At 44.9% G+C, this 25,441-nt stretch overlaps 1 protein-coding gene across 1 annotated transcript in view; it reads left to right on the top strand.

The window, feature by feature from the left end:
* Positions 1-20,063, top strand: part of KCNB1 (potassium voltage-gated channel subfamily B member 1) — a 220,701-nt gene extending 200,638 nt beyond the window's left edge. The window contains exon 2 of the mRNA XM_056844990.1: positions 17,813-20,063. Within this exon, the coding sequence (XP_056700968.1) occupies positions 17,813-19,852 (2,040 nt within the window). The 3' untranslated portion in view covers positions 19,853-20,063. The remainder of the gene's footprint in view (positions 1-17,812) is intronic.
* The last annotated feature ends 5,378 nt before the right edge of the window (positions 20,064-25,441 follow it).

Genomic DNA, 25,441 nt, shown 5'->3' with positions numbered 1-25,441 from the left:
TCATTTTAGATCATGCTGCTTTGGGAGGCTAGGTTGGAATGGAGGTTCTTTGGAAAAGAAGAGGTTGAGCATCCTTCCCTCCATTACTTCTTCAAATTCCCGCCTCCTAAAGCTGCTTTTCTTTAAAGCAAACAAGAAAAACCCTGACATTGGAGCTATTTTACCTATTTGCACCTCATGTGTAGTTATTCTTTCGGCTCTCTCATTATCCTGTGGTTACCTGAAAGGGCTTGCTGTTTCATAGTAATTGGGCGTGAGAAAGAAAGGGACCGGCAGAGGCAAGGAGAAACCAAAGGGCCGTATTCCATCCATCCAGTCCTGCGAGTGAGTGGCAGTTCTAATGATGCTGACTGCAGTGCAGTAATGCATAGAGTTTGATGCCTCTCAATCACAAAGAGACCCCTACCGGCATATTGCTGTGCGTGTTAACAGTCTGGCTGCAAATCTTCAGCAGTTTGGACCGGGGGGGGGGGGAGGGGAGGGCGGCGGGAGAGAGAAAGAAATGCAAAAACAAAACCAACCTGATGACATTGAAATTTCCCCCTGTTGTGGTCTGAAGTGCAAGTAGGAGCCTGTGTGTTGGTTTACCGTTTGAGGTTATCTTGCTTATTCATTATCAGGCATCTTCTGTTGATAATAATTGCTACTCTTAGCATCAACAGGCAACGGAGTGCAATCTAGCGGGGCAGCAGGAGACCGCTTTGGGATGGAACTCCAGCTGCAAGCCCTTTGGAATACATTTCTTTTTCTTTTTATTTTATTTTTTTTCTAAGTAGCTCTCTGCAGAACTTGGCTGACTCTTTTTGCGCCCAGCTCTTTCTGGAATTTGTTCTTTCTTCCGCGCGAAACGGCGCCATCGAAAAGGCAAACATGTCTGCCCGGGCAGAATGCTGCCAACTAACCGTTTGGGGGATGAGTCTGTGAAGCAACCCCCACGCAACCTGACCCGGGTTGCGTGCATTCAAGAGGTTGTCATGACAACGCCAGGAGTCACCGCAATTGCACTTCTGGACTTCGTGGCATTGTTTACGTGCCCCAACACGTCTTCCAATGCCAGGTATAAAACTGCAAGATTTAGAATTAGAGCAATATCAATAAATAACCATTTAACAGCCAGCTAATATAAATAATAGCAAATGGCCAGTTACCTCAAAGAACCGTACATGAGGTTACTGTTAGAATGTCACCCTGCAATAAATTCAGGGCAATAAAATTAGCATGGCTGGAGCGGGGAAGACAAACAAGCCGACAGCCTGTTGTCGCCCTTATGAGCATCAATTCTGTACTGCAATAACTGCAGGTTCCCCTAAAAAAGCCCCTTGAGCGAAAAGCGTAGGGAATTTTTATTCTGAGTGATAAAGAATCTTTTAAACTATTTTGCACCATTGGTCTTGGCCTTATTTTTATTTCTATTTATTATTTTTATTTCCTATTACTGGTTTGGCCCTTGTATTAGGGCTAGGGCTAGACATTGCCGGTGTGATGACATCACTTCTGGAAGTGATGTCATCACACCGGAGATGTCAAGGCCTAGGTCTCATTTTAAGCCTGGTAAGATCCCTACCCCACCCTCCCTCCCTCATTGATGACGAGGGGGAACCTGGCAACCCTATTTTAGGGCAAATGAGAAGCAGAGGTGGTTTGCCATTGCCTTCCTCTGCCAGAAGTGGCATCATCACACCGGAGATGTCAAGGCCTAGGTCTCATTTTAAGCCTGATAAGACCCCCGCTGACCAGCTGGGAGGACTGGGGTAGGGTCTCAAAGTGGGGAATCTCCCTCCCAAGGTGGGGGTCTGGCAACCTTACCTTAAAAGTCCCTTGCTGGGGGTCGCTGTAGGTCAGTTGTGACTTGATGGGGCATACGTACGTAAAGGTGTAAATTAATTTATTCACGTAAATAAGCAGAGGCATTCCTATCTAGCTGCCCTGAGCCCTGAAGATGGAGGGCAGGGTATAAATTAAAAAATAAATAAATAAATCTCTTCTAGGATTTGGATATTCTTCTCATATATGCCATTCAGAAGGTGGCTTTGCACGTCCAGGCTGGTGAATAGATCTCTGTAAAGAGGATATAAACCAGTTGTAGACTTTGCTTGGAAAGAAACCAAGCACTGTTCACTTAATAGTGAATTTATGTACATTGAAGAGCATCACTGAAGCATCTGACAGTATTAATTAGAGAAAATTCAATGGGATTGTACACAGAGTATAATTCACAGTGCAATCCTAAACAGAGCTACACTGTTCTAAACCCAATGTCTTGCCCAGCGCCGAAATTCAAATGGGCCAATAGGGCCCGGGTGGCCAAGGGGCAGGCGTGTCAGTGCGCCGGATTTGGGGGGTGTTTTCAGTCAGGTCCGGCAGCACCTTATTTAAAGAGGGCCTGCTCAGCTCCAATGGCATTCGGCTTCGGAAGCCAGGCCAGGATAATCAGTGGACTGCCTGGTGGGTGGAGCACCAACATGCAGATTCAGAGGGTTCTGAGTAGTGTCCACTAGGGACAGTCTTAGCCAATAGGCAACAGGCAGCTGCTCTGGGCCCCACACTGGGCAGCCCCAACACCCCTTACCCTAGGGTTGCCAACCTCCAGGCAGTGGCAGACGATCTCCTGCTATTACGATTGATCTCCAGCCGATCTAGATCAGTTCACCTGGAGAAAAATGGCTGCTTTGCCAATTGGACTCAAAGGCATTGAAGTCCCTCCTCTCCTCAAGTCCCGCCCTTCTCAGGCTCTGCCCCAAAAAACCTCCCGCCAATGGCAAAGAGGGACCTGTCAACCCTACCTTATCCCCCACACACTCAAAGGACAGGAGAAAGAAGAAGAGCAGGCTCCTCTGCCCCCTTGCACCTAATTTGTTTAGGGGTTGGGCAACTGGATTCCAGTGGCAGCAATGGTTCCTACCCCCCTCACACAGGGGGAGGGCCATGTTGTGCTTGGCTTTGGCAGGGGTGGGGGGTGCTTGGCAGCGATTCTGGCGCCCCATCCTGAACTTTTGTCCAGGGTTCTAAAAATTTGTGGGGAGGAACTGTGGCTCTGTGTTAGAGCATCTGCTTGGCATGCAGAAGGTCCCAGGTTCAATCCCTGGCATCTCCAGTTAAAGGGACTAGGCAAGTAGGTGATATAGAAGACCCCTGCCTGAAACCCTGGAGAGCTGCTGCTGGTCTGAGCAGACAGTATTGAATTTGATGGACCAAGGGTCTGAATCAGTAGAAGGCAGCTTCATGTGTTCATGTGAGTCACTAAGACTTGGTATCATGCTATATCCTAACAATAGTTTACCCCATGATGGAGGCCAGCATGCACTGAAATTTGAAAACACCCACCATACAAAAATGAATCTTGTTAAGGAACCTTCCTTTCAAGTAGGATGAACTAAGGGTTAGATGCAACCAGATTTTTGCCTGGTGCGGAGGAGGGTCCCCTTTAACTATCATAAAGGTTATACTGGGGAGCATGGCAACTTTATGGACAAAAGCCATGCGGGACTGTAGTAAGTAAGAGAACTGGGAAAGAAAGAGCACAAAAGATGGCTCAATCCAACCCATGGGGGCATAGTACCAACAGTACTATGCCTGCAATAAAGGTGACTGACTCATGAACTCTACTCTTCTGTGAAATGAAAGAAGAGCCTCAGGATCTTGAATTCCAATAGGCAGTGGATGAAATGAATGAAGCTTTGCCCTCATTCATTGTGACTCACAGCTCAAGCTTTAATAGTGGCAAAGGGAGTGAGTCATCAACACGGGCCCTGAAGCCTGAATGGGACTCTCAGAGATCTAAGTGCCAAACCACCGACTCCAGCCAGACATATCCTTGGGCCAAGGCACTCTTGTGATAAGGTCGTGTTTCGCTTCTCCAAGAGGAAAGCTCTTGACAGTATCCAGCATGTCAGCACACAGTCATATCCCCCCTTCCCGACACCCCCACTTGATCCCGCTTGACATCTCTGTGCCAGAACTTTGCAGGATTAATGCATTTTGGAATCATGGCCAGGAGGACTATTGCATTAGCTACTATCAATTAGTTGCTGGCTGGGCCCTATACCACTTCTCTGTTGTGGGCTCATTAACACGTAGTGTGATATATTAATTCCTGAGGTCTTTTGCGTTTTTAGGATTAGATATGATGCCAAGTAGCTTAGTAAGCTGCACTGCTAGTTCTGCTGCTGAAATGAGATAGCCACGCTTTACAAAGCAAAGGAGCTTTGTTACTCTCTACATTTCCAAAGAAAAGTGGAGGGCTGGTGGGGGGGGGCGTTATCACATTTAGTATCACCACTCAGCTGGGAAATCAGAAGACACAGCAATAAAATACAGCCCTAGGCTTTCTAGTTTGATCAGGAGATGTATTTAAAATATCTTCTGTGGAAGCCTCATACCAAAGATATTCAAAAATAGTACTTTTTGGTGCATGAACAGTGGTCCAGATCCTTTAGATCCACCCAAAGCCCTGGTGATCTTGGGACTGCATCGACTACCCAGAAAGAGGGGAGCAATAGGGGGGGGGGATTTGGGTGGGATCGCTCCCCCTGCCTATTGTGTCAGCAGAAAAGTTTCTTGCCTGAAGTAGACAAGCAGATGAGAAGTTAATGTGCACGTGAATCTTTGTTGTTGTTTTTTGCTGTTGACATATGGTGACCCAGTAGGGTTTTTAAGACAAGAGACTAACAGAGGTTCTTCACCAGTCGAAAAGCTGGTTGGATCCTATACGACCATCTCTATCGGCTGGAGATCAGTTATAATAAAGGGAGATTTCCAGCTAGTACCTGGAGGCTGGCAACCTTAAAGATCACCCCTGAGGAAACCGAAGGCCATCCCTTCTTCCTCCTGCTCTTCCGCTCCCCCATTTCTTTGATGCTGTCCTAGCCGGCAGTCTGTACAAGGGGACCTCTGGATTGGGACCACAGAGCTGGATTCATAGCGCTCTGCTTATTTGATGTGAGCTCAATGCGGCGCTCAGCGATTGCCTGTCATCGTGTCTGCTGGAATGATGTACAACGGCTGTGTCCCCCCCCCATTTGCCCTTTGAATACATTGCAAAGAGCAAACACAAGAATAATAAATGGTCCAGGACCCAACAATGTGAGCAGGCTTTGGAAATGGCAGCCTCTTCTCATTTGAATAAAATGCTGACTCAGAGAGCTTTGATTGGATGACCGAGTGCATGTGTTCTGTTAGTTATACCTTTTCCTATCAGCACTGCAGAGCTGCCTTAACTGATAGGTGCAGAAATTCAGATCATCCCTTGCTGTTGGAGGTAGAAGTCTGTGGCCGAAAACGCACGGGCACTTACTCCAGTCTCTGCCCAGTCTCCTCCCATTTTATTTCCAGTTCCAACCAGGACCAAATTCTTGCAAACGAACGACACCTCAGATGCTGCTGGCTGAGCGTTGTCTCGACCCAAAATGAACCCGGCTTTGCAAATGAAGACCCCAACCGTTAACCCTGGCTCACCTCAGATTAACAGGAGCCTATTCTTCTGGCGTCATGACGTCCCGCACGCCTCCAAACCCCTCCCTGCACAACCTCACCCCCTTTTGTTTTCAAATTTTTTGAAAAGTGGAAGCGCAGGGCTGTCATTGGTCAGTGAGTCGGCCAATCACAACTGGGAGCATGCTTTGCTGAACGGCCAGGAAGTGCGGGTCTCCTGGGTTTTCTGTTTTGACGGGCAGATCAGCACGCTGACTCGCCACGGATCAAGAGAGGTTCTGCGTACAGATTGTCCCCCCGCCCGGTTTGAACTGATCCTGGCTGGAACGGGGAGGACACTGGGAAGAAACAGGAGTAAGTACCCGTGCGTTTTTGGCCTGTAACACATGAACACATGAAGCTGCCTTATACTGAACCAGACCCTTAGTCCAGCAAAGTCAGTGTTGTCTACTCAGACCAGCAGCGGCTCTCCAGGGTCTCAGGCAGAGGCCTTTCACATCACCTACTCACATAGTCCCTTTAACTGGAGATGCTGGGGATTGAACCTGGGACCTTCTGCATGCCAAGCAGATGCTCTACCACGGAGCCACAGCTCAGTGGTAGAGCCACATGTCTTGAGCTACATATCTTGGCATTCGCTTTCATCTGCCAAACCTCTTAGCCCAGATGACAATATTCACTTGTGTATGGTCCATTGATTTCAATAGAAAAGGAGATTTAGCTCTTGGGGGCAGGCACGGAGCTGGGGGAAGGAGGGCCCGGGGCGGGGGGGGAAAGGGAGAGAGTGTGCCACATGCACGCTGGAGCTAGTCGCTGGTGGCCCCGGGGCAGAGAGAAATGTGCTGAGGGAGAGCAGTGGCCGGTATGAGCTGTGGGCGGGCGGCACGTGCACCAGCTGGGCCTCAGGCGGGCAGCTGCGCTCATGCCTCAGCAGCTTTCCTTCTCCCCATGCCCACACTGGCACCCTCCCTCTCCTTGTTCCCGGGGCAAGTGCCCCCACCAGACCCCCAAAGATCCAGCCCTGCTTGGGGGTTCATAACATAACGGCCAGTTTTGTATATCATTTCTTATACATCCAGAGATACTCTACTAAGGACTGTATCGCTTTTCTTGCTAGTTACTAAGGCAGAGGTTCCTAACAATTTTGAGCTTATGGGTACTTCTGGAATTTTGAGAAAGGCTAGTGGGTGCCACCTCATAGTGGCTGCCATGGTAGGCAGGAATGATCATAAAATGGCTGCCATGGTGGGTAATTACAAAATGTTGGAGGTGTGCGAGCCAGGGATCCTCCTAAAATGGTGAGAGCTATTTCCAAATGAGCATTCCCTGTCGATGCAACGGTAATGCCTTCTAGGGCCTTCTGCTATGACGAGGATGAAAGCCAGGACTAGCTCTTTGCTCTGGGGAAGAAGCAAGTGGGCATCAGAAAACCAATTGGTGGGCACGGAGGTACCCGTGGGCACCACATTGGGGATCGCTGTACTAAGATATCAATTGTGGATGAGATCGAATTCTAGCATAGGCATGAACTCACTTGAGCGGCCTTGGATGGTCAGGTCCATCTTGACTAGAAGCCCCTTGGTATACGGAAAATGTTGGCCTGTGTTACAGGGTCGTTGTGAGGGAAATAAAATAAATGTAGAGCACTTTGCAAAATTCAATTAAATAGGCAGGAGCAAATGTTCACTTTGTAGCCTGAATAAGAAATGCTAAAGAGTAAGGGAATATGTCACACTATGCACTACTGCGGTCGTTTCAGGATATCCACCCGTTCTCTGACAGTTCTCTTTGTTTTATCCACACATTTTGCAGGTCTGTTCATTCATCTGTACGGTTCATGAATATTCCATAGCAAATAAATCTTTCAACATGCAAAGCTCTGCCTTGCCACTGCCGTATAAATTCCCACCATGCCACTGGGCAGGAAGTGATTTATTTGTACTGGTTAAGTACACAGGATATTCAGTCCAACTGATACTCTTTCCCTTCCTTTTTCTGCAACATTCTACTGACAACATTGGATTAGATTTCTGCACAGTACAATGCCCAGTAGAGAGTACTGTTTTAAAGCCATGTCTCTTGGTGGAAAGTAGTGGTTGAAATAGGGTTGCCAACCTCCAGGTACTACCTGGAGACCTCCCGCTATTACAGCTGATCTCCAGCCGATAGAGATCAGTTCACTTGGAAAAATGGCAATTGGACTCTATGGGAAGTCCCTCCCCTCCCCAAACCTCACCCTCCTCAGGCTCCACCCCAAAAACCTCCCTCTGATGGCGAAGAGGGACCTGGTAATCCTAGGTTCAAAACACTGTCAAGTTGCAGCCAACTGATGGCAACCTTGTAGGGTTTTCAAGGCAAGAGACAAACAGAGGTGGTTTGCTATTGCCTGCCTCTGTGTAGCGACTCTGGACTTCCTTGACGGTCTCCCATCCAAGTACGAACCAGGGATGACCCTGCTTAGCTTCTGAGATCTTACAAGATCAGGCTAGCCTGGGCTATCTAGGTCAGGGCCCCTGTTCCAACTAGCAATCTACAAAGTCTTGGGGACTTCTATTTCACTTTCACAGCACCACTAATAAGAACCTTAACTGGGGAAACTGTGGATTGAACCAGAGTCCTTCTCATGCAAAATGCATGTCCTACCATTGAGCTACGACGCATAATTTGTAAACAGACATCTCCTGTATTGTAAAATTATAACTATCTTTGATGCTTCAGCTAAGGTTTTAAGAGCATTTTTGTTTATTTTGATCTGGAGGGGTTTTAGTTTTTTTTTTGCATCATGAATATAATCAGCCTGCTGTCCCTATTTTCTAACAATTTGACAGTCCAATATCACATTGGCAACTGCAGCAAAAATAATTATAACTTTTAGCTGGTGTGTAATGATACAGTTTCCCTCCTTTTTTAAAGGAGGGAAAATATACACTGTCATATGTGGTGATAATATTAGGTCTCTCTCTTTCTTTCACGTTCACAGACACACAGACACATGCTTTCTCCCTGCCTTTGAAACAAACATCAATTATTTCCACGCAGATTCAGGAAAGGAAGGCTTCTTCAGCAATCAAGCTTATTTGCTTAATTACACTTAGCTGATTTCATGCTATCTTGGCACGTCGCTGACTGAACTAAGCCACCAAAAAGCCACCAACCATAACATTTTGTTCTCAACGAATGAAAGGGGGGGGGGGAAGAGACTTGGTTGAGGTCCAGCAAAGCAGCTGGGTCTAGCAAGCCTTTAGAAGTGTCATCTTTTGGTGTTAAGATGATAAAAGCATAGGGGACCTTGACAGGGATCCTCTTCACAGCTACTGGATGGAGCACAGCCTTTCATATGTTGCTCCTGGCCCTCCAGAGACATGACCACTGCAACTATGGAAAAGTCTGAGCCAAAACAGTCTCAGTTTCCTTCTTTGTGTGTGTGTGTGTGTGTTTTAAAAGCAGCTGTGCTTTCGACAGCCCTTTTGAAGTTCCATCTGTTTTTCACCCAAGACCTTTCCCCTTGGGTTCATTGCCCAGGGTTCAACGTTGTTGGGAAGTAAGGTTTTCCCCCACTTCCCACAGCACTGTGGTGTATTCATAGGGTTGCCAGGTCCCTCTTCATGAGGTTTTTGGGGTGGAGCCTGAGGAGGGCAGGGTTCGGGGAGGGACTTCAATGCCATAGAGTTCAATGGCCAAAGCTGCCATTTTCTCCAGGGGAACTGATCTCTATCAGCTGGAGATCAGTTGTAATAGCAGGAGATCTCCAGCTAATACCCGGAGGTTGGCAACGCTATGCATTCATGCACCTTTTGGGTTTTCCCTGGCTTTTCTCCGCACTTTCCCAAACCTGCTTTGTTTTGACATTTTGGGAAAGATCACAGCAAAACCTGGATGGCTGCCATTGGAGTGGGAAAATTTTCCCAGTACCCCTTGCACAGCAGCCTCTGAATGAAGCATCACTTGCAAAGCAACGTCCCAGAAGCTGTTGCAGCTGCCAGTCCTTGAAATAGCTTTGCTACCTCCATATGAATAGTTGCTTGAAATTTTTAAGTACAAGCCACTGGTTTATTTATAGGCTTGCCAGGCCCCACAGCTCCACCAGTGGGAGCTTCAAAGGGGCCGTGGTGTTAGCTCTAGCGATCGCTCTAGCGATCCCGGCCCAAACTCTATGGTTTCTATAGAGTTTTAGCCGAGGGTGCTAGAGCGTCCGCGTCACTTTCAGGTTTACCCAAAAGTGACGCGTGTGCTGCGTCTGCGCGCGCGTGCGCCGCATCTATACATGCGTGCCCGCAGTGCCCGCATGCATGCCCGCAGTGCCTGCCGGCCCTCAGCTGGCTGGCGGGCAGCCCGGTGGATGGGTGGTAGTTTACCCGCCACCACCGGGCAATTGGCAACCCTATTTATTTACTATGTGGATATTTTTATGCTTAGCCCTCCTTTTCAGGGCTTTTCAAAGGGGAGGTGGGAGGGATCTTGACTGGCATTGCCTTCCAGTTTCAGCTAGGCTTTTCAAACAGGCCCATACATTATAATGTGTCTGGATGTAGAACTCTGCTCGCTGAGGCCTGAACACGTCAACTCCTTTGGTGATTTCTGGTTTTCAGCCATTCTACAATCAGCAGCCCTCCCCCCCCCCCATACTCTGAACGGCACATGGATACCTGGAAACACCCTGTGAGACAGCTTCATTCATTTATTAATGTTTCTATTTTTACCCCATGAAAAATGCCAGCCACAAAACTAGACAGAAGGAAGATTGTAATTCAGATGACATGCACATCCCTACGTTCCAGGTCTTGGCATCTTCCTCCTGAACATTTGTTTCCATTTCTTTTTTTAAAAAAATGTGCCCCAGAAAAACAAATTGCAGCCAGGGCTCAAAGAGCTGCTTAAAAGGGAAGGCAGATAGGATTTCTCACTTAATGGACCGCAGCAGCTCTTGGACAGCTAAGCATGTCCTTAATGCTATTAAGGAATTTGCAAGCAAGCCTGCTTGAAGAAGGGTCAGCTGTGATGGCACACTTTGGGGCTCCATGTTTATGTCTTGGACAAAGGCTACAAGGAGAAGGCAGACAGACAGTCTGCCCTTTGGACTACTGTCTTGATCAGGGGTTTCCAGTGTGGAGCCTGTGGGTGCCATGGCGCCTGCTGACTAAGGTTGCCAGGTCCTTCTTCACCACCAGCGGGAGATTTTTGGGGTGGAGCCTGAGGAGGGCAGGGTTTGGGGAGGGGAGGGACTTCAATGCCATAGAGTCCAATTGCCAAAGCGGCCATTTTCTCCAGGTGAACTGATCTTTCTCTATCGGCTGGAGATCAGTTGAAATAGCAGGAGATCTCCAGCTAGTACCTGGAAGTTGGCAAACCTACTGCTGACACCTTTATTGGCACCCACCAAGTGTCTTTAGACCAGTGGTTCCCAACCTTTTTTTGACCAGGGACCACTAGGACTTTTTTTGTTCGGAGCAGGGACCCCAAGGTTCAAAATAAAAATTCAGAGAATTTGAAAATAAACTTTAATCAGAACTGTTAGTTAAACATTAAACTTAGAATAATATTTGAATATATGTTTTTATAATAGAGAGCTTTTAATCGAAAATGTTAATTTATTATGGGTTTATAACTTTGTTTCGTGGACCTTAATTTAGTTCTCACGGACCCCTGGGGGTCCACGGACCCCCGGTTGGGAACCAGTGCTTTAGACAGTGGGTGAGTCAGGTGGGGCTGTTGCCAAGAAAGGCTTCTGAATTGCCATTGGAGATCCAATTGGTTGCGCGCATTGAAAATAATGTTTTAGCGGCAGATGCCACCACAGTGCTGGTTTTATTTGCCTTCATTGTTCTTTCCCAATGTATTTTTTAAATTACCCCTCTTCTCCTTGGCACTTGAGCTTCCTTAGTGTGTGTGGTTCTGCCCTTGTGACAGCCATGTTGTGATTGTCTTCGCCTCCTGCGGCAGCCGTTTTGTGGTTGCCTGTGTCAGAATTCCAGAGGTGCTCACAGGCTCAAAAAGGGTGGGGACTGCTGGTCTTGATTACAGCTGTCTCTGAAATAAAATGATAAATAATAGCTCCACATCATTACAAAGATGAGAATATTAAGTCAACATGATTGGGGGGGAGATATAACATTGTCGCAGCTGTTAATGTAGAAAAAAACTGAACAGGTAAAGCAAGGGGAACAAATTATTTAAGAACCAGGTTCAAAAAAAAATCCCAGTGTATTCTGAATGGATGCATTCCTTCTCTGGTGGCAGTGAAAATAATACATGGTAATTAAACGTGATATACTTTTACAAAACTTAAAATGTAGGGTATACCTTTGTAATGTGATCCATGTAAAATATAACAAATTACATTTAAGATTATTGTTTAAAACCCTGCTTTAAGCATTATATTCAGAATGCCAGGCATTCTTGTAGAAACTACCAAGGTAGTGTAATTTTATGCTGCATTGTCTCAGCCAGTTTGCCTAACATATCTTAATTTATACTTCTGAGGTGTTAAATAACTTACCTACCACAGAAAAAATATATATTCAGCGGTTTGTAAGCTCCCAACTTTTCTGTTCTTTCAACCCAAGTAGCATTCTAGGTCCTGAACTGGAAGTTCCTGTAGATTTGGGGGTGGAACCTAGGAAGGGCGGGGTATGAGGATGGAAGGGACCTTAGCACCATATAATGCCGTGGAGTCCATCCTCCAAAGCAGCCATTTGCGCCAGGGGAACTGATCTTTGTCATCTGGAGATCAATTATAATTCAGGGAGATCTCCAGGCTCCACCTGGCAACCCTACCCTGAACAGCAGACACCGTTGACAGTGTTGCATCCACACTATAAGTTGTACCATGGGGTCCAGTCTCATTTAAATCCAGAGCTACACACGTGGAGACCTTAAAATCAACTGTTTGTCCAGGAAGGGTGGGATTGCACATTAGGGTTGCCAAGTGCCAGGTGGTGGTGGGCAAATCCCTGCCTATCTTCCTGGCTGCCCGCTGACCAGCTGAGAGTCAGCGGGCAACGTGTGCACACACGCCTGCCCGCCGCGCCACATCACTTCCGGGTTACACCCGGAAGCGCCGCATCGCAATGGGCCTTTTACCACTCAAACTCCCAGTTTGAGTTGTAAACGGCCCATTGTGATGCAGCTCTTCCGGATGTAAACACATCGCAAGGGGCCTTTTACCACTCAAACTGGGAGTTTGAGTGGTAAACAGCCCCTTGCAATGTGTTTACACCCGGAAGTGCCGCATCGCAACGGGCCTTTTACCACTCAAATGTGATTACCAGGTGTAAACTAGAAGTGATGCAGTTGCATTGGCGGGGGCGCGTGTGCACGATCTTTCCTTCAACTCAGCCCCAAAAACCTCCCGCCGGAGGAGAGGTGGGACCTGGCAACCCTAGTTCTGAACAGTGGCCTACAATCTGTTTTCCCAACAACTGATTGCCAGGATTCTAGTGTATAAAAAGGGCTTCAGTGATGAACAATCACCACTCATTGCAAATCAGGAGCAGCAGCCTCAATCACATGGGGAGAAAAAGTTTGCTTTTTGTGAATACTCAAGATGATTCAAAATTGTTCCAGAATTGAAATACGACTTGTGCATGCACAGTTTCCCACTCTCCCCCCATCCCTCCTCTACCAAATACTTGTTGTTGTTTATAACTTACAAAAAGAGGTGTTTCAATCCTCTTGAAGTGAACGAGAGAGAAAAAGCTGCGTGGTGGTTTCCGTAGTATTTCAGTCTTGGCCAGTGTGCTTGATAGATGTAGTGTTTATTCACAGAAGCAGCTGGGCCCAAAGAGCAAATACTTAGTAAGTCATATAGGTTCTCACATTGCTTTGCCATGGTTTCCCCATCCCCAACTAGCAGCTACTGCAGGAAGCGAGAAAGGACACTGCAGAGAAGCTCTCCTTTAAAGAGCCAACAGGGCTACCACAACAGGTGATGGTGTCTCATGACGGCTCAAGAAGAGGTAGAGGTGGAGCAGAGCCACGGTGGTGGGAGCAGCTCCCACCTTCTCACAGGAGGGGGAGTCTGAGGGAAGCAGGATGACATCTTTACTCTGCTCTGGCTAGACCTCACCTAGAGTATTGTGTTCAGTTTGGGGCACCACAATTTAAGAAGGATGTAAACAAGCTGGAATGTGTCCAGAGGAGGGCAACAAAGATGGTGAGGGATCTGGAGACCAAGCCCTATGAGGAAAGGTTGAAGGAGCTGGGTATATTTAGCCTGGAGAGGAGAAGACTGAGGGGTGATATGATAACCATCTTCAAGTATTTGAAGGGCTTTCATATAGAGGATGGTGCTGAGTTGTTTTCTGTTGCAGCAGAAGGTCGGACCAGAACCAATGGGTTGAAATTAAATCAAAAGAGTTTCCATCTAAACATTAGGAAGAACTTTCTAACGGTTAGAGCGGTTCTTCAGTGGAACAGTCTTCCTTGGGAGATGGTGAGCTCTCCTTCCCTGGAGGTTTTTACGCAGAGGCTAGATGGTCATCTGTCAGCAATACTGATTCTGTGACCTTAGGGAGATCAGGAGAGGGAGGTCATCTTGGCCATCTTCTGGGCATAGAGTTGGGGTCACTGGAGGTGGGGGGGAGGTAGTTGTGAGTTTCCTGCATTGTGCAGGGGGTTGGACTAGATTACCCTGGTGGTCCCTTCCAACTCTATGATTCTATTCTATGCCACTCAAAATGACTGGGGAAGTGGGCAATGATGACACTTGACTGCACTTTCCACCACCACCAAATTTCTCACATTGGATGTTTTAGAATCCAACTCAGTAATAATCAAAATAATTGACAATTTTAATCAGAATATTTGCCGCCCTTTTAATCTTTTCCCAGATTTCTTCTATCAACTTCCTTACTATAAACTCAATTAAACTGTAAGCTTTCTTTTGGCATCTTTATACCCCAGCACCATAAAACTACACACACTATTATCTTCTAAGATTCCTTTCTTTTGTTCTATCAACAGCCACAATCGGAAACATTCTTTCGACGTTATTGTTCCCTTTAATATTTTACACCAACTGTCCCCAAGTTACTAAGCAGTAATAAATTCCTCGGAGTCACAGAAATTCAATCAGAAAGGACTTCCTCTGCATCTGTGGGAACAATTCAGTTTGGAAAAACTCTTCTGGAAGCAGCTTTCTCTCCTCTCCCTCTCTCTGTTCCTGGAATCCTGCCTGGGTATTTTGAGGCTTATGTTCCAAGACAGCAATATCATTAAGGGACAGTACCTTTTGGCAGCTGCCCAGGGAAGTATCCAGTATTGAACTACAAAATCGATGCTGCATTTGGGTAACTAAATCATAAAAGCCCATGGTTTAAACAAAGCCAAACAGCAGCAGAGTCTTACTCACTGGGAGCCAGCATGGTGTAGTGGTTAAGAGCGGTGGTTTGGAGCGGTGGAGTCTGATCTGGAGAAGCGGCTTTGATTCCCCACTCCTCCACATGAGCAGTGGAGGCTAATCTGGTGAACTGGATTTGATTCCCCACTCCTCCACACGAAGCCAGATGGGTGACCTTGGGCAAGTTACAGCTCTGTTAGAGCTCTCTCAGCCTCACCTACCTCACAGGGTGCCTGTTGTGGGGAGGGGAAGGGAATGTGACGGTAAGCCGGTTTGAGTCTCCGTTAAGTGGTAGAGAAAGTCGGCATATAAAAACCAACTCTTCTTCTTCTTCTTCTTCACTGAGGATTGCATCATACCCCTAACAAGACGTCTGTGGCAGTGCAAATATGTATGTGCAGTAAGCATCACTCTGGTGCCACTGACCAGAGGCGAGAAAACAGGCTGAGAATTCTTCTAACTACGTTTGGTGTGAATTCTGTATTTTGCATCCTAAGTTTAGGTTAAGAACTCTCCTTTTTAATTCTCAGGTTTTAGAAAGCATACATTGGGCAGTATGTATGCAGCTATTCTGGATACATACAGGAATAATCAAGGAAGTGGGATTTGGACACAAAAAATTATCTCCATGCTACTTTATTATTTATTAACTTCATTAATACCCTGCCTTTCTATAGAATGGAGACCCAAAGCAGCTTACATTGTTCTCCTTTCCTCCATTTTATCCTCACAACAACCCTATGAGGTAGGTTAGGTTGAGACCTTGGAGAGCCGCCTGAGACCTTGGAGAGCCGCTGCCGGTCTGAGTAGACAATACTGACTTTGATGGACCAAGGGTCTGGTTCAGTAGAAGGCAGCTTCATGTGTTCATGTGAGTGTGTGGGTGGCTAGCCAAATGTCACCCAGGAAGCTTCCTTGGCAGTGGAGATTAGAAGCAGATCCGACTGCAGCAGTTTGACCACGGCACTACGCTGGCTAGAAATAGAACAATAGGTTTCCATGATCAAGTTTTTAAAAGATGATTTGATACCTGCAAAGGATGAATATATTGGGCTGGGGTGATCTTTAAAAATAAATTGAGGGAAATGGTCTCTGTGTGAAATCAAAGATGGCTGCCACTAGACAGTAATTTATAGTGCAACTCTAATACTTTCCTGGGAATAAGCCCCATTGAGTAGTATTCTGAATAGACCTGTTTAGGATTGCTCCCTCAGCATATTTTCCCCTGCAGAATCCCAGGAATGTGTTTTTGGTATCCAAATAGGGGTATTTGGGGCCACGTTTTTGACAAAAAAACAAAACATAAATGAAGATTTCCACAATTCTAAAATTATTTTTAACGTTGACATGATTTTGTAAATATTTTAATTGGACGTTTTGGCAATTTATGAGATGTTATCACTAGCACTGAACAATCTTATCATGTTAGAACAGCAGGTTCTGTTGCAAAGGCTCTTTTTCAGTTTGTTCCATTTTAGATCTTGTCCTAGTAGGAAAATACACACAGGATCCAATGCCTCATGGCTGTCATGGAATCTCCATTGCAGGAAAGGTGATGAGCATTCACGGTTGCTTAGAAACGAGCCAACGTATCATAGCCTGAACTTTCCTAGGCAACAGCCTACATCATTAGATATATGAAGTGTTTTGGGAAAGGGTGATTGAAAGACTACACACATATAGGTTGACAGTAAACAAAATCCACAAAATGGGATTAAAAATAAAGGGGATATAGAAAAAAAAAACTCTTTTGAAATGTGGTGTTGGAGGAGAGTGCTATGAATACCCTGGACCGCCAAAAAAACAAATCAGTGGGTTTTAGATCAAATCAAGCCTGAACTGACCTGAATTGTTCTCTGTTGCTCCAGAAACTAGGACACGGAGTAATGGATTTAAACCAATAGAAAAGCGATTCCACCTAAACATTAGGAAGAACTTTCTGACGGTGAGGGCTGTTTGACGGTGGAATGTGCTGCCTCGGAGGGTGGTGGAGTCCCCATGTTTGGAGGTCTTTAAGCAGAGGCTAGATGGCCATCTGTCGGGAGTGCTTTGATTGTGGGATCCTGCATGGCGGGGGGAGGGTTAGAGTCACTGGGGATGTGGGGGGAGGTAGATGTTAATTTCCTGCATTGTGCAGGGGGTTGGACTAGATGACCCTGGTGGTCCCTTCCAACAATATGATTCTATGACCCTAGAAGCTAAAATGACTAAACTGAGGCTGTTGTACTTTGGAGATATTATGAGAAGACAAGAGTCACTGGAAAAGACTGTCATGCTAGGAAAAGTTGAAGGCAGCAGGAAAAGAGGAAGACCCAACAAGAGATGGATTGACTCTATAAAGGAAGCCACGGCCCTCAATTTGCAAAATCTGAGCAAGGCTGTTAAGGATAGGACGTTTTGGAGGACATTGATTCATAAGGTCACCATGAGTCAGAAACGACTTGATGGCACTTAACACACACACAGAAAAAAAACACCTGAGAGCATGGTGCCAAACATGAATGCAGTATACTTTCTAAACATTTTTTTAGAACCTCTATCCGTGACTTCTACCGAAAAGACTTAGCTTTTGAGAGTTCCTACAGCTGCAAATTCTGACAATTACACACAAATCATTACATCCATCTAGTGCATTTTAAAGGGATCACTTTATATATCCATCAGCCTTAAAAACCAGTATTTCTATATAGCAAACACAGAAGGTACTTCATTACAAGAGAGACTATTTTTCCTGACTGGACTTCGATCCTTTACTACAGTTTGGAAAAACAGAGGTTACTGACTAATGAATGCTTCTAATGCCACCACTGTATGATCCCAGTGTTGTAACAAGAACACACTAGAACATCAAGCTTTTGTCTTCCATTTTTCATAAAAACTAGAGTCCTGAATATGGATTCTTACATGTTTATAGCCACTTGTGAAAGTGAGGGCAAAAAGTCAGAGGCTTGGTGTTAAATACTTTATACTACTAAATAACTGAGTCTTGGTGTTAAATACTTTAATCTTTTCCATCAGTATTAACCCATTTCTCTTTCTTTGCAGATTTTGGCCATCATTTCCATTATGTTTATTGTCCTCTCTACGATTGCCTTGTCACTGAACACCCTTCCTGAGCTCCAAGGCGTGGATGAATATTCTAATCCCACAGATAACCCCCAGCTGGCCCATGTAGAGGCAGTTTGCATCGCATGGTTTACAATGGAATACCTTTTACGGTTCCTATCCTCACCTAAGAAGTGGAAGTTTTTCAAAGGTCCACTGAATGCCATTGACTTGTTAGCCATCTTACCCTACTACGTCACTATCTTCCTCACAGAATCAAACAAAAGTGTACTTCAGTTCCAGAACGTTCGGAGGGTGGTTCAGATATTCCGTATTATGAGGATACTCCGAATTTTAAAGCTTGCCCGGCACTCTACAGGTTTGCAGTCCTTGGGATTTACACTGAGGAGAAGCTACAATGAACTGGGACTGCTAATTTTATTTCTGGCCATGGGCATTATGATCTTTTCCAGCTTAGTTTTTTTTGCTGAAAAAGATGAGGAAGATACAAAATTCAAGAGCATCCCTGCATCTTTCTGGTGGGCAACCATAACCATGACGACAGTTGGCTATGGAGATATCTACCCTAAAACACTCTTAGGTAAGATTGTTGGTGGGTTGTGCTGTATTGCTGGTGTCCTGGTGATTGCCCTTCCTATCCCAATCATTGTAAATAACTTCTCTGAGTTCTACAAAGAACAGAAGAGGCAGGAGAAAGCCATCAAGCGCCGAGAAGCCCTAGAACGAGCCAAAAGAAACGGTAGCATTGTGTCCATGAATATGAAGGATGCTTTTGCCCGTAGTATAGAACTGATGGACATAGTGGTGGAAAAGAAGGCAGACAATGCAGGGCAAAAGGATAAAGTTCAGGACAATCATTTATCCCCAAACAAGTGGAAGTGGCCCAAGAGATCACCGTCTGAAACCAGCTCCAACAAATCGTTAGAGACAAAAGAACAAGGGTCACCTGAAAAAGCTCGGTCTTCTTCCAGCCCTCAGCATCTGAATGTCCAACAGCTGGAAGACATGTACAACAAAATGGCCAAAGCTCAGTCTCAGCCAAACCTTAACACTAAAGAATTAGGCCAATCCAACAAGCAAAAAGAAGAACTAGAAATGGAGGCAATTCCTGGCCCAATGGTTCCTTTGCTGACCACACGTGCAGATGGAATAATTGACATGAGGAGCATGTCAAGCATTGACAGTTACATAAGCTGTGCAACAGAATTTCCTGACTCTGGGAGATATTCCCACAGTCCCCTAACTACACTCCCGAGCAAAGGTGGCATCAATCCAATTCATGACCCATATCGGCTAGAAGGAAGTGGGGCTAAATTCATGGAGATAAAACCAAATTTAGAAAGTGGCCGTTGCTCTGCCTTTTTCATAGAAAGCCCCAAAAGGTCCATAAAGGTTACCAATCCTCTGAAGTTAAGATCTCTGAAGGTTAACTTTATGGAAGAGGATGTCAGCTCGATAGGATCAGCAGCATCGAATGTCCTGAGAATATATCCAGATTCCCTCAAGAACAGAGGAGTTACAGGTACAACTACAGATAGTTCCATACATTCTGATCGATCCTTGATGAGTCCAGAAACCTCTCTCTACACTACAGCAAGTACAAGAACACCCACAAAATCGCCAGAGAAGCAGGCAGCAATAGTTTTCAACTTCCATGACGCCGGGATACATAAATATATTGATGCTGACACTGATGACGAAGGTCAGCTGCTGTATGACTCAAGTCCTCCAAAAGCCCCACCTGGAAATACAAGTCCCAAATACAACATTTCAAACAGTGGCTATTTAAGGCAAAGGGATCATGTTTTTAGAACAGAGAAGAACCACTTAGAGACTGCTGCTTTAGCCTCCTCGCCCAAGCTCGTAGGGCAGAATTGCCTTTATTCAATGGAAAGTATCACTGGAAGAACCCGTGGTATCCAGGGAAGTATCAAATTAGAGAATCACATTTCACCCGAGGTTCACATATTGCCGAGTGGAGGAGGAGGACATAGTAACACACACGGTCAAAATATCTAATATGTGCTCCTGAACTTTTGTTGAAAGCTTAAAAAAAAATAAAGGGAATGCCTTTACACTCGACACACAAAGAAGAGCTTCTGCATGGCATGAACTTTTGACTGAAACCAGCCACCTGTTTTGTAAAAGCCAAGAGAATGCCCTTGAGGTGGGCTAGAGATGAGACCTCTTCTGGAACCACTGCAAATGTTTTGCCCCCAGTCCAGCAACAGTCATCAATCAAACTGAAGATTGTGCACCTTGGTCACACTTTGATCTCCTTTTACTTCCTCCATTGAAGCCAATGTGACCAACTATTTCATTTGCTCCCTCTTTTTGATGAATCTCTTTTTTGTGTGGCAATGCCAGTAACTTGATTTGCATTACCCCTTAAAGGAGGCCAGAGCAGCCGAATCAAATACTGGAACAAACTGGTAGATATGAAACGCTCGTCACTTTTTGCTTAGGGGCAACTGTTCCAAACATCCCCATCTAAGTCTTTTTCTCTGATGGATATACAAGGTCTAAAGGTAACAGGGTGGGCTTGGACAGGTTCATGGTTAGGTTGCAGTTTTAGTGAACTGAGTGTCCTAGAGAAATAAACTGTTCAAATTCTCTGTGTGTGCTTAATATATACTGAGACCTGCAGTTTTGTTTTTTAAGCATCAGCAGGGTGAGTTGCACCACTTGTATTCTGAACCCAAAACACCCTTCCATCCCATCAAAAATTATGTAAAATTTGTACTTAATACTGCTTGAAGTAACACCAAATCTGAGATGGGGAGGTTTTTTTAAAAAAACTGGGGCTAGGAAAGCAATTAAACAATCAAAGACAGTGGGGTGCATGAAGTAGCTGTCCAAGAATAGGAATCTCATGAAGGCATTTCTTGTGTTCTTATGAATGGCACAGGCTTCTGCTGGCCTTCTTGGAAGTGAACAAGCAACTTGGGTCTCACCCTTTCCTGTTTGTGCGGAGGGGGTATCCTTGTATGGTATTACCAAACACCAACAGATTTGTGGACAAAAGGCAAGGACAGCCATTGAAGATTCTCACTGGGGAGAGAAAAAAAATGACGGCATTGAGATGGGGGTCCATACTGGGTTGGCGAAGAGCTCCTGCACAAAGGCAGCTAAAATAAATAGCAGGAAAAGGCATCTGACGTCAGTGCTTGTACCCAATCTGTTCACCAGGCTAGAGGAATCCTTCTGCAACATTTTGCACGTAAATAGTGTAGAATGAAAAGATATGCAAGTGTTAAATAAATACATACATACATATGCAAGAGAGAGAGAGAGTTGTCCCTAAGCAATGAGCCTGATTCTCCTTTCATTTGGATTGGGATAAATCAAGATCAGCTCCAGTGGAGTTTTGCAGATATAAAAACAGGCATAAACGGGAAGCGGACATCTTAAAATAGTTTCAGCTGTTTCATTTTCAAACTGACCATTTCAATCAAAACTATAATCAGCACCAGCTTGGATTTATAACTTATACTGTTATATTAAATGTAGTACCATTTGATTCTGTTGGTATTAAAAAGCACTTTATGTTGATTTTATGATTGCTTTTGGGGGGAGAAAACAAGTGGAGTAGAGAATCAGAGAGAATGTATTTTTTAAAAAAAATCTAGCACTTTAAAAAAAAAGCACTATCTTGATTTGTGCCTCGTCACATCTGTGATTTGTTACCCACCTGGTAACGAACTACGATTAACTGTGATGATAACACTTAATGTTGTGTCCATTGTTACTGTAATCTATGTGTCATTGAAAGTCCGACTTCTCTTTTCAGAGTACAGTGCACTCCTCTTACACCAGACACATTGGCATGGACTCCAGTATGCAGTTCATACAGGCAGACAGTATAAGCAGAAACCTTAAAACCGTTGCCGTACAGAAACGAGCAGCCAGAAACACATTTGAAAGACGCAAGCTCACAAAATTGATGCAGTCCGAAGCACAGAGCATTCTGTTGAAAATCAGTGTAGGGGAAACAAAAAAACAACAACCACCTTTTGTGTTGCTGTTTTTTATCCCTTACAAAATGGGGCTCTATTCCATTCCTCCAGGAAGAGACCTACAAAGGTGCTTTTATAGTGGTTGCCTATGTTAGTACCTAGTTAAATCCTCAGGGGCAGATCTTTAAAAAGGGAAGCTCCTGAAAAATTAGCTTGTACACAAGATTGTCACTGACTGTTTTAAAGGACTGAAGATTTTCTTTTTAAAAATGGTAACAGTGAGGTTGGCTTCAATACAACTGATTAACTTTTTTTTTTAACCATGGGTGTTATAAGTGGGGTGCGTTGCACCTTCTGTAATGTGTAGCTACTTGCATGCAACAGGCCTTGGTACTTAATTCTGAAAAGAAACTCTCTAAGTAACACATTGCATTCCTGGAAAAGGCCACACACCATCTGGATATAACCCATTTTATAATATAGCTGCCTTTCCGGTGTCGAATAGCAGTTTGGTTGGTCCTGAATGTAACTGTTGTCCGTACAAGCTGTATTGTACTTCCGTCTCTAATGCACGCAGCATGCACGGACAAAAGCAATAAGCACATGTACATCTTAGAAATTGTTATGGGATTGATATCCTTGCTGTGTCAGTCAGTCCTACGGGGTTGTTATCTGTGCTTTGTCAGTCAGTCCTTTGCACAATATTGTATGTAGGTTTGGATTTTTTGCACTTTTGCTCAATTATCCAAATACTTTCTTATTCTGTTAGGATGTTTCCAGAGAGGCCCTTACACCACTACCATTTCTACTCCCATCAGAACAGAAAGAGGTTTTGCACATTGAGATGCCAGCAATATCAGATTAAAGAAACTTTAGGCCAGTTAGAGTGGCTCGATTTTGTCCCATGCAAAAAGTCACACAAAGTAACCCCCCCCAAATTACCTCTGCATGAAAAAGTATCACCAGAACACATTCATAAAGTACCAATTTCTGAAAATCATTTTGTCAGCCTTTGTTCATTTCACAGTCCAGTAAAGAGGAGTCCCATGGTAAATAAGTGTACCCAGGAGAGTTGAGTTAACTTGTAATAATCAAGTAACTTCCAGTAAGTAATAATGCAGCAAAGGAGGTTTGAAGCACACTTACTATGAATACATGAAGCTGCCTTATACTGAATCAGACCCCTGGTCTATCAAGGTCAGTATTATCCACTTGGACTGTCAGTAGCTCTCCAGTGTCTTAGGCATAGATCTTTCACATCACCTGCTACCTGAACTGGAGAAGCCAGGGACTGAACCTGGGACCTTCTGCATGCAAAGCGGATGCTCTACCACTGAGCCATGGTCCCTCTACCCAATTATGAAGTGAGTCTCACTGAACTCTTATACATGGTATTAACCTGCTTAAAGTTGGGGAAAGCATGATGGTATTGGCAACATTCCCATGGGTTTTAAGGTGGGCAATCTGTCTCAACAGAGGACTTGATAAGGAGCCAGTTGTTGTGGCCTGAGCCAGCAAAGGGTTGTCTCTGTGCTTAAGTGCATTGCAACACTGAAGCAAAACCAGAGTGTTTTATATTTTCAGGGCAAACCCCTCAACTGTTTGTGTTACTAGTCTGTCATGTCCATCATTAGCACAAATGTTTGTTTTTTAAACCAGAAGAATTCAGGGAAAAAATGATTTTTGATAAAATAATTAATTGCAACTTCTGTGCTGCATATTAAGACGAATCTTTCATGTAAAAAAAAGTTTTCAAAGGAATTGTATTTTTCATAATCAGGAAAGCAAACACATTTAAATACAGCCATATAGAGAGTTATTTCCGCTTCTCTATCCAAAGTGATACATTTGGTTTATAGGTGGCACTCACATGAATTTTATCATTTAAAAAAATGAAACCTGGAAAATCAATTGGTGCAACTCTCCTTGTAACCAAAGCCCCCCACCCCTCTCCTTTGCCTTGTATTGTCAAACGTGAAGGGCAAAGCTCTGGTACATCTAGTCAAGTAGCATTTTATGGGGTTGCTTTTGACAGCTCAGTTCAAAAGTATCATAAAAGATCTACCTTTTGAGTGTGAATCGCCAAAGTCCTACGAATTTCTTATAGAAAGAGAGTAATTAAAGCTAATATGCTTTTAAAAAAGCATTTCTTCTGTTTGTGATAGTGTAGTTTTAGCTCACATTTTGTGCCCGACTGCAAACAAATGTGTTGGCACAGCCCACCGGGAAAGGATTCCAGGGTGTGCCTTGCCGAAATAAACAGGGCTCTGTACAGATGCCGGTTGTGCTTCTGCGCAGTCCTCGTTCCTTTCAACACGTGGTGTGCCCGAGAACTTCCAAGTGGATTGTGCCCTGTAATTAGTTATAAATTAAATCATGCCTAACAGTTTAATCAGTATGTGTAAAATAAGCATCAATGTATGAGCACTGGGAAATCTACTCTGAACTGAAAAGTATTTGTGGCAAATGCAAAGAATGTCTGTACTCATCACAAAAGAAATAGTAGTGCTTTGAACAACCTTAACATTCACTAGTTGTCGGTATTTCAAGAATATCTCTACATCATTTGCTCACTTGTTGGGTGCATGGTCAGCCCTAGTGCCGGAATTCTCTAAGTCAGCACTTTTTCAGGAGGAGGGACCTGGCAAGTGGCAGGCGAATAAGGGGACCTGGTGGTAAAATTATCACTATGGGGTCATGAACTGGAGCAGACAAGTAGAAAGTCCATGTGAGGCCTTTCATGCTGAGCTGTACCATTTCAGGCAGTAAGTAGAGTACAATCCACTGTATTAAAAAAAAAAAAAAGACCTCCCTTTGCCTGAAAAACTAGGACATCGGAGACAAGGTTCTAGCCTAGCTTTCTCCTGACATGCTGGGTTTGCATGTGTGAAGACTATTTCACACACTGCCACATTCAAACATTCAGTATCCAATCTGCAGTATAAAATGGTATAATGCAGTAACTGGGGGCGGGAGGGAGGTTACCAGATCCAGGTTGGGAAACTCCTGGAGATTTGGGGATGGAGGCTGGGGAGGACAGGGACCTCAGTGGGGTACAGTGCCAGAATCCACCCTCCAAAGCAGCCGTTTTCTCCAGGGGAACTGATCTCTGTAGTCTGGAGATGAGCTGTAATTTCGGGAGATCCCTGGGTCCCACCTGGAGGCTGGCATCCGTAGCTGCACAGGAAGAAGGCACTAACAGCAGAAAGCAGACATCCCCCACCCCCGGCTTAAAGTTGTCAGCTCTGGGTTAAGAAATACCTGGAGATTTTGAGGGTGGAGCCTGAGGAGAGAGGGGTTTGGGGAGGGTAACAAATGTATCAGGGGAAGAATCCATTTGTCTGTTTTAGTTCCTTTGAAGAGAAGAAAGTGAGGGAGGAGAGAGATGGAAGCTAGTGATAATAAGCTTAAGAATTGAGAGAAGGTGGAGCCAAAAAAAAAGTCCTTTTTCACTTGAATAGCAAAGGGGGTTCATGAGCTCCCCCCGTGGAACCATATCTTAATACTTCACCAGAGGTGCCAGATACACTTAAAGCTAACCCAGGGTCGTACATTTTCTGGGTCCAATAAAAGTTCAAGGGCAGAAGGGTGGGGATGCAATATCTTGTTCTATGACCGTCATGCACCATGCATCAAGCAAGCAAGCAAACCA

The sequence above is a fragment of the Euleptes europaea genome, chromosome 2 (genome assembly GCF_029931775.1).
Source record: "Euleptes europaea isolate rEulEur1 chromosome 2, rEulEur1.hap1, whole genome shotgun sequence".
In the NCBI taxonomy this organism is placed as follows: domain Eukaryota; kingdom Metazoa; phylum Chordata; class Lepidosauria; order Squamata; family Sphaerodactylidae; genus Euleptes; species Euleptes europaea.
The sequence above is the reverse complement of the archived record's forward strand: the minus strand, read 5'-3'. Positions and strand labels throughout refer to the sequence as shown.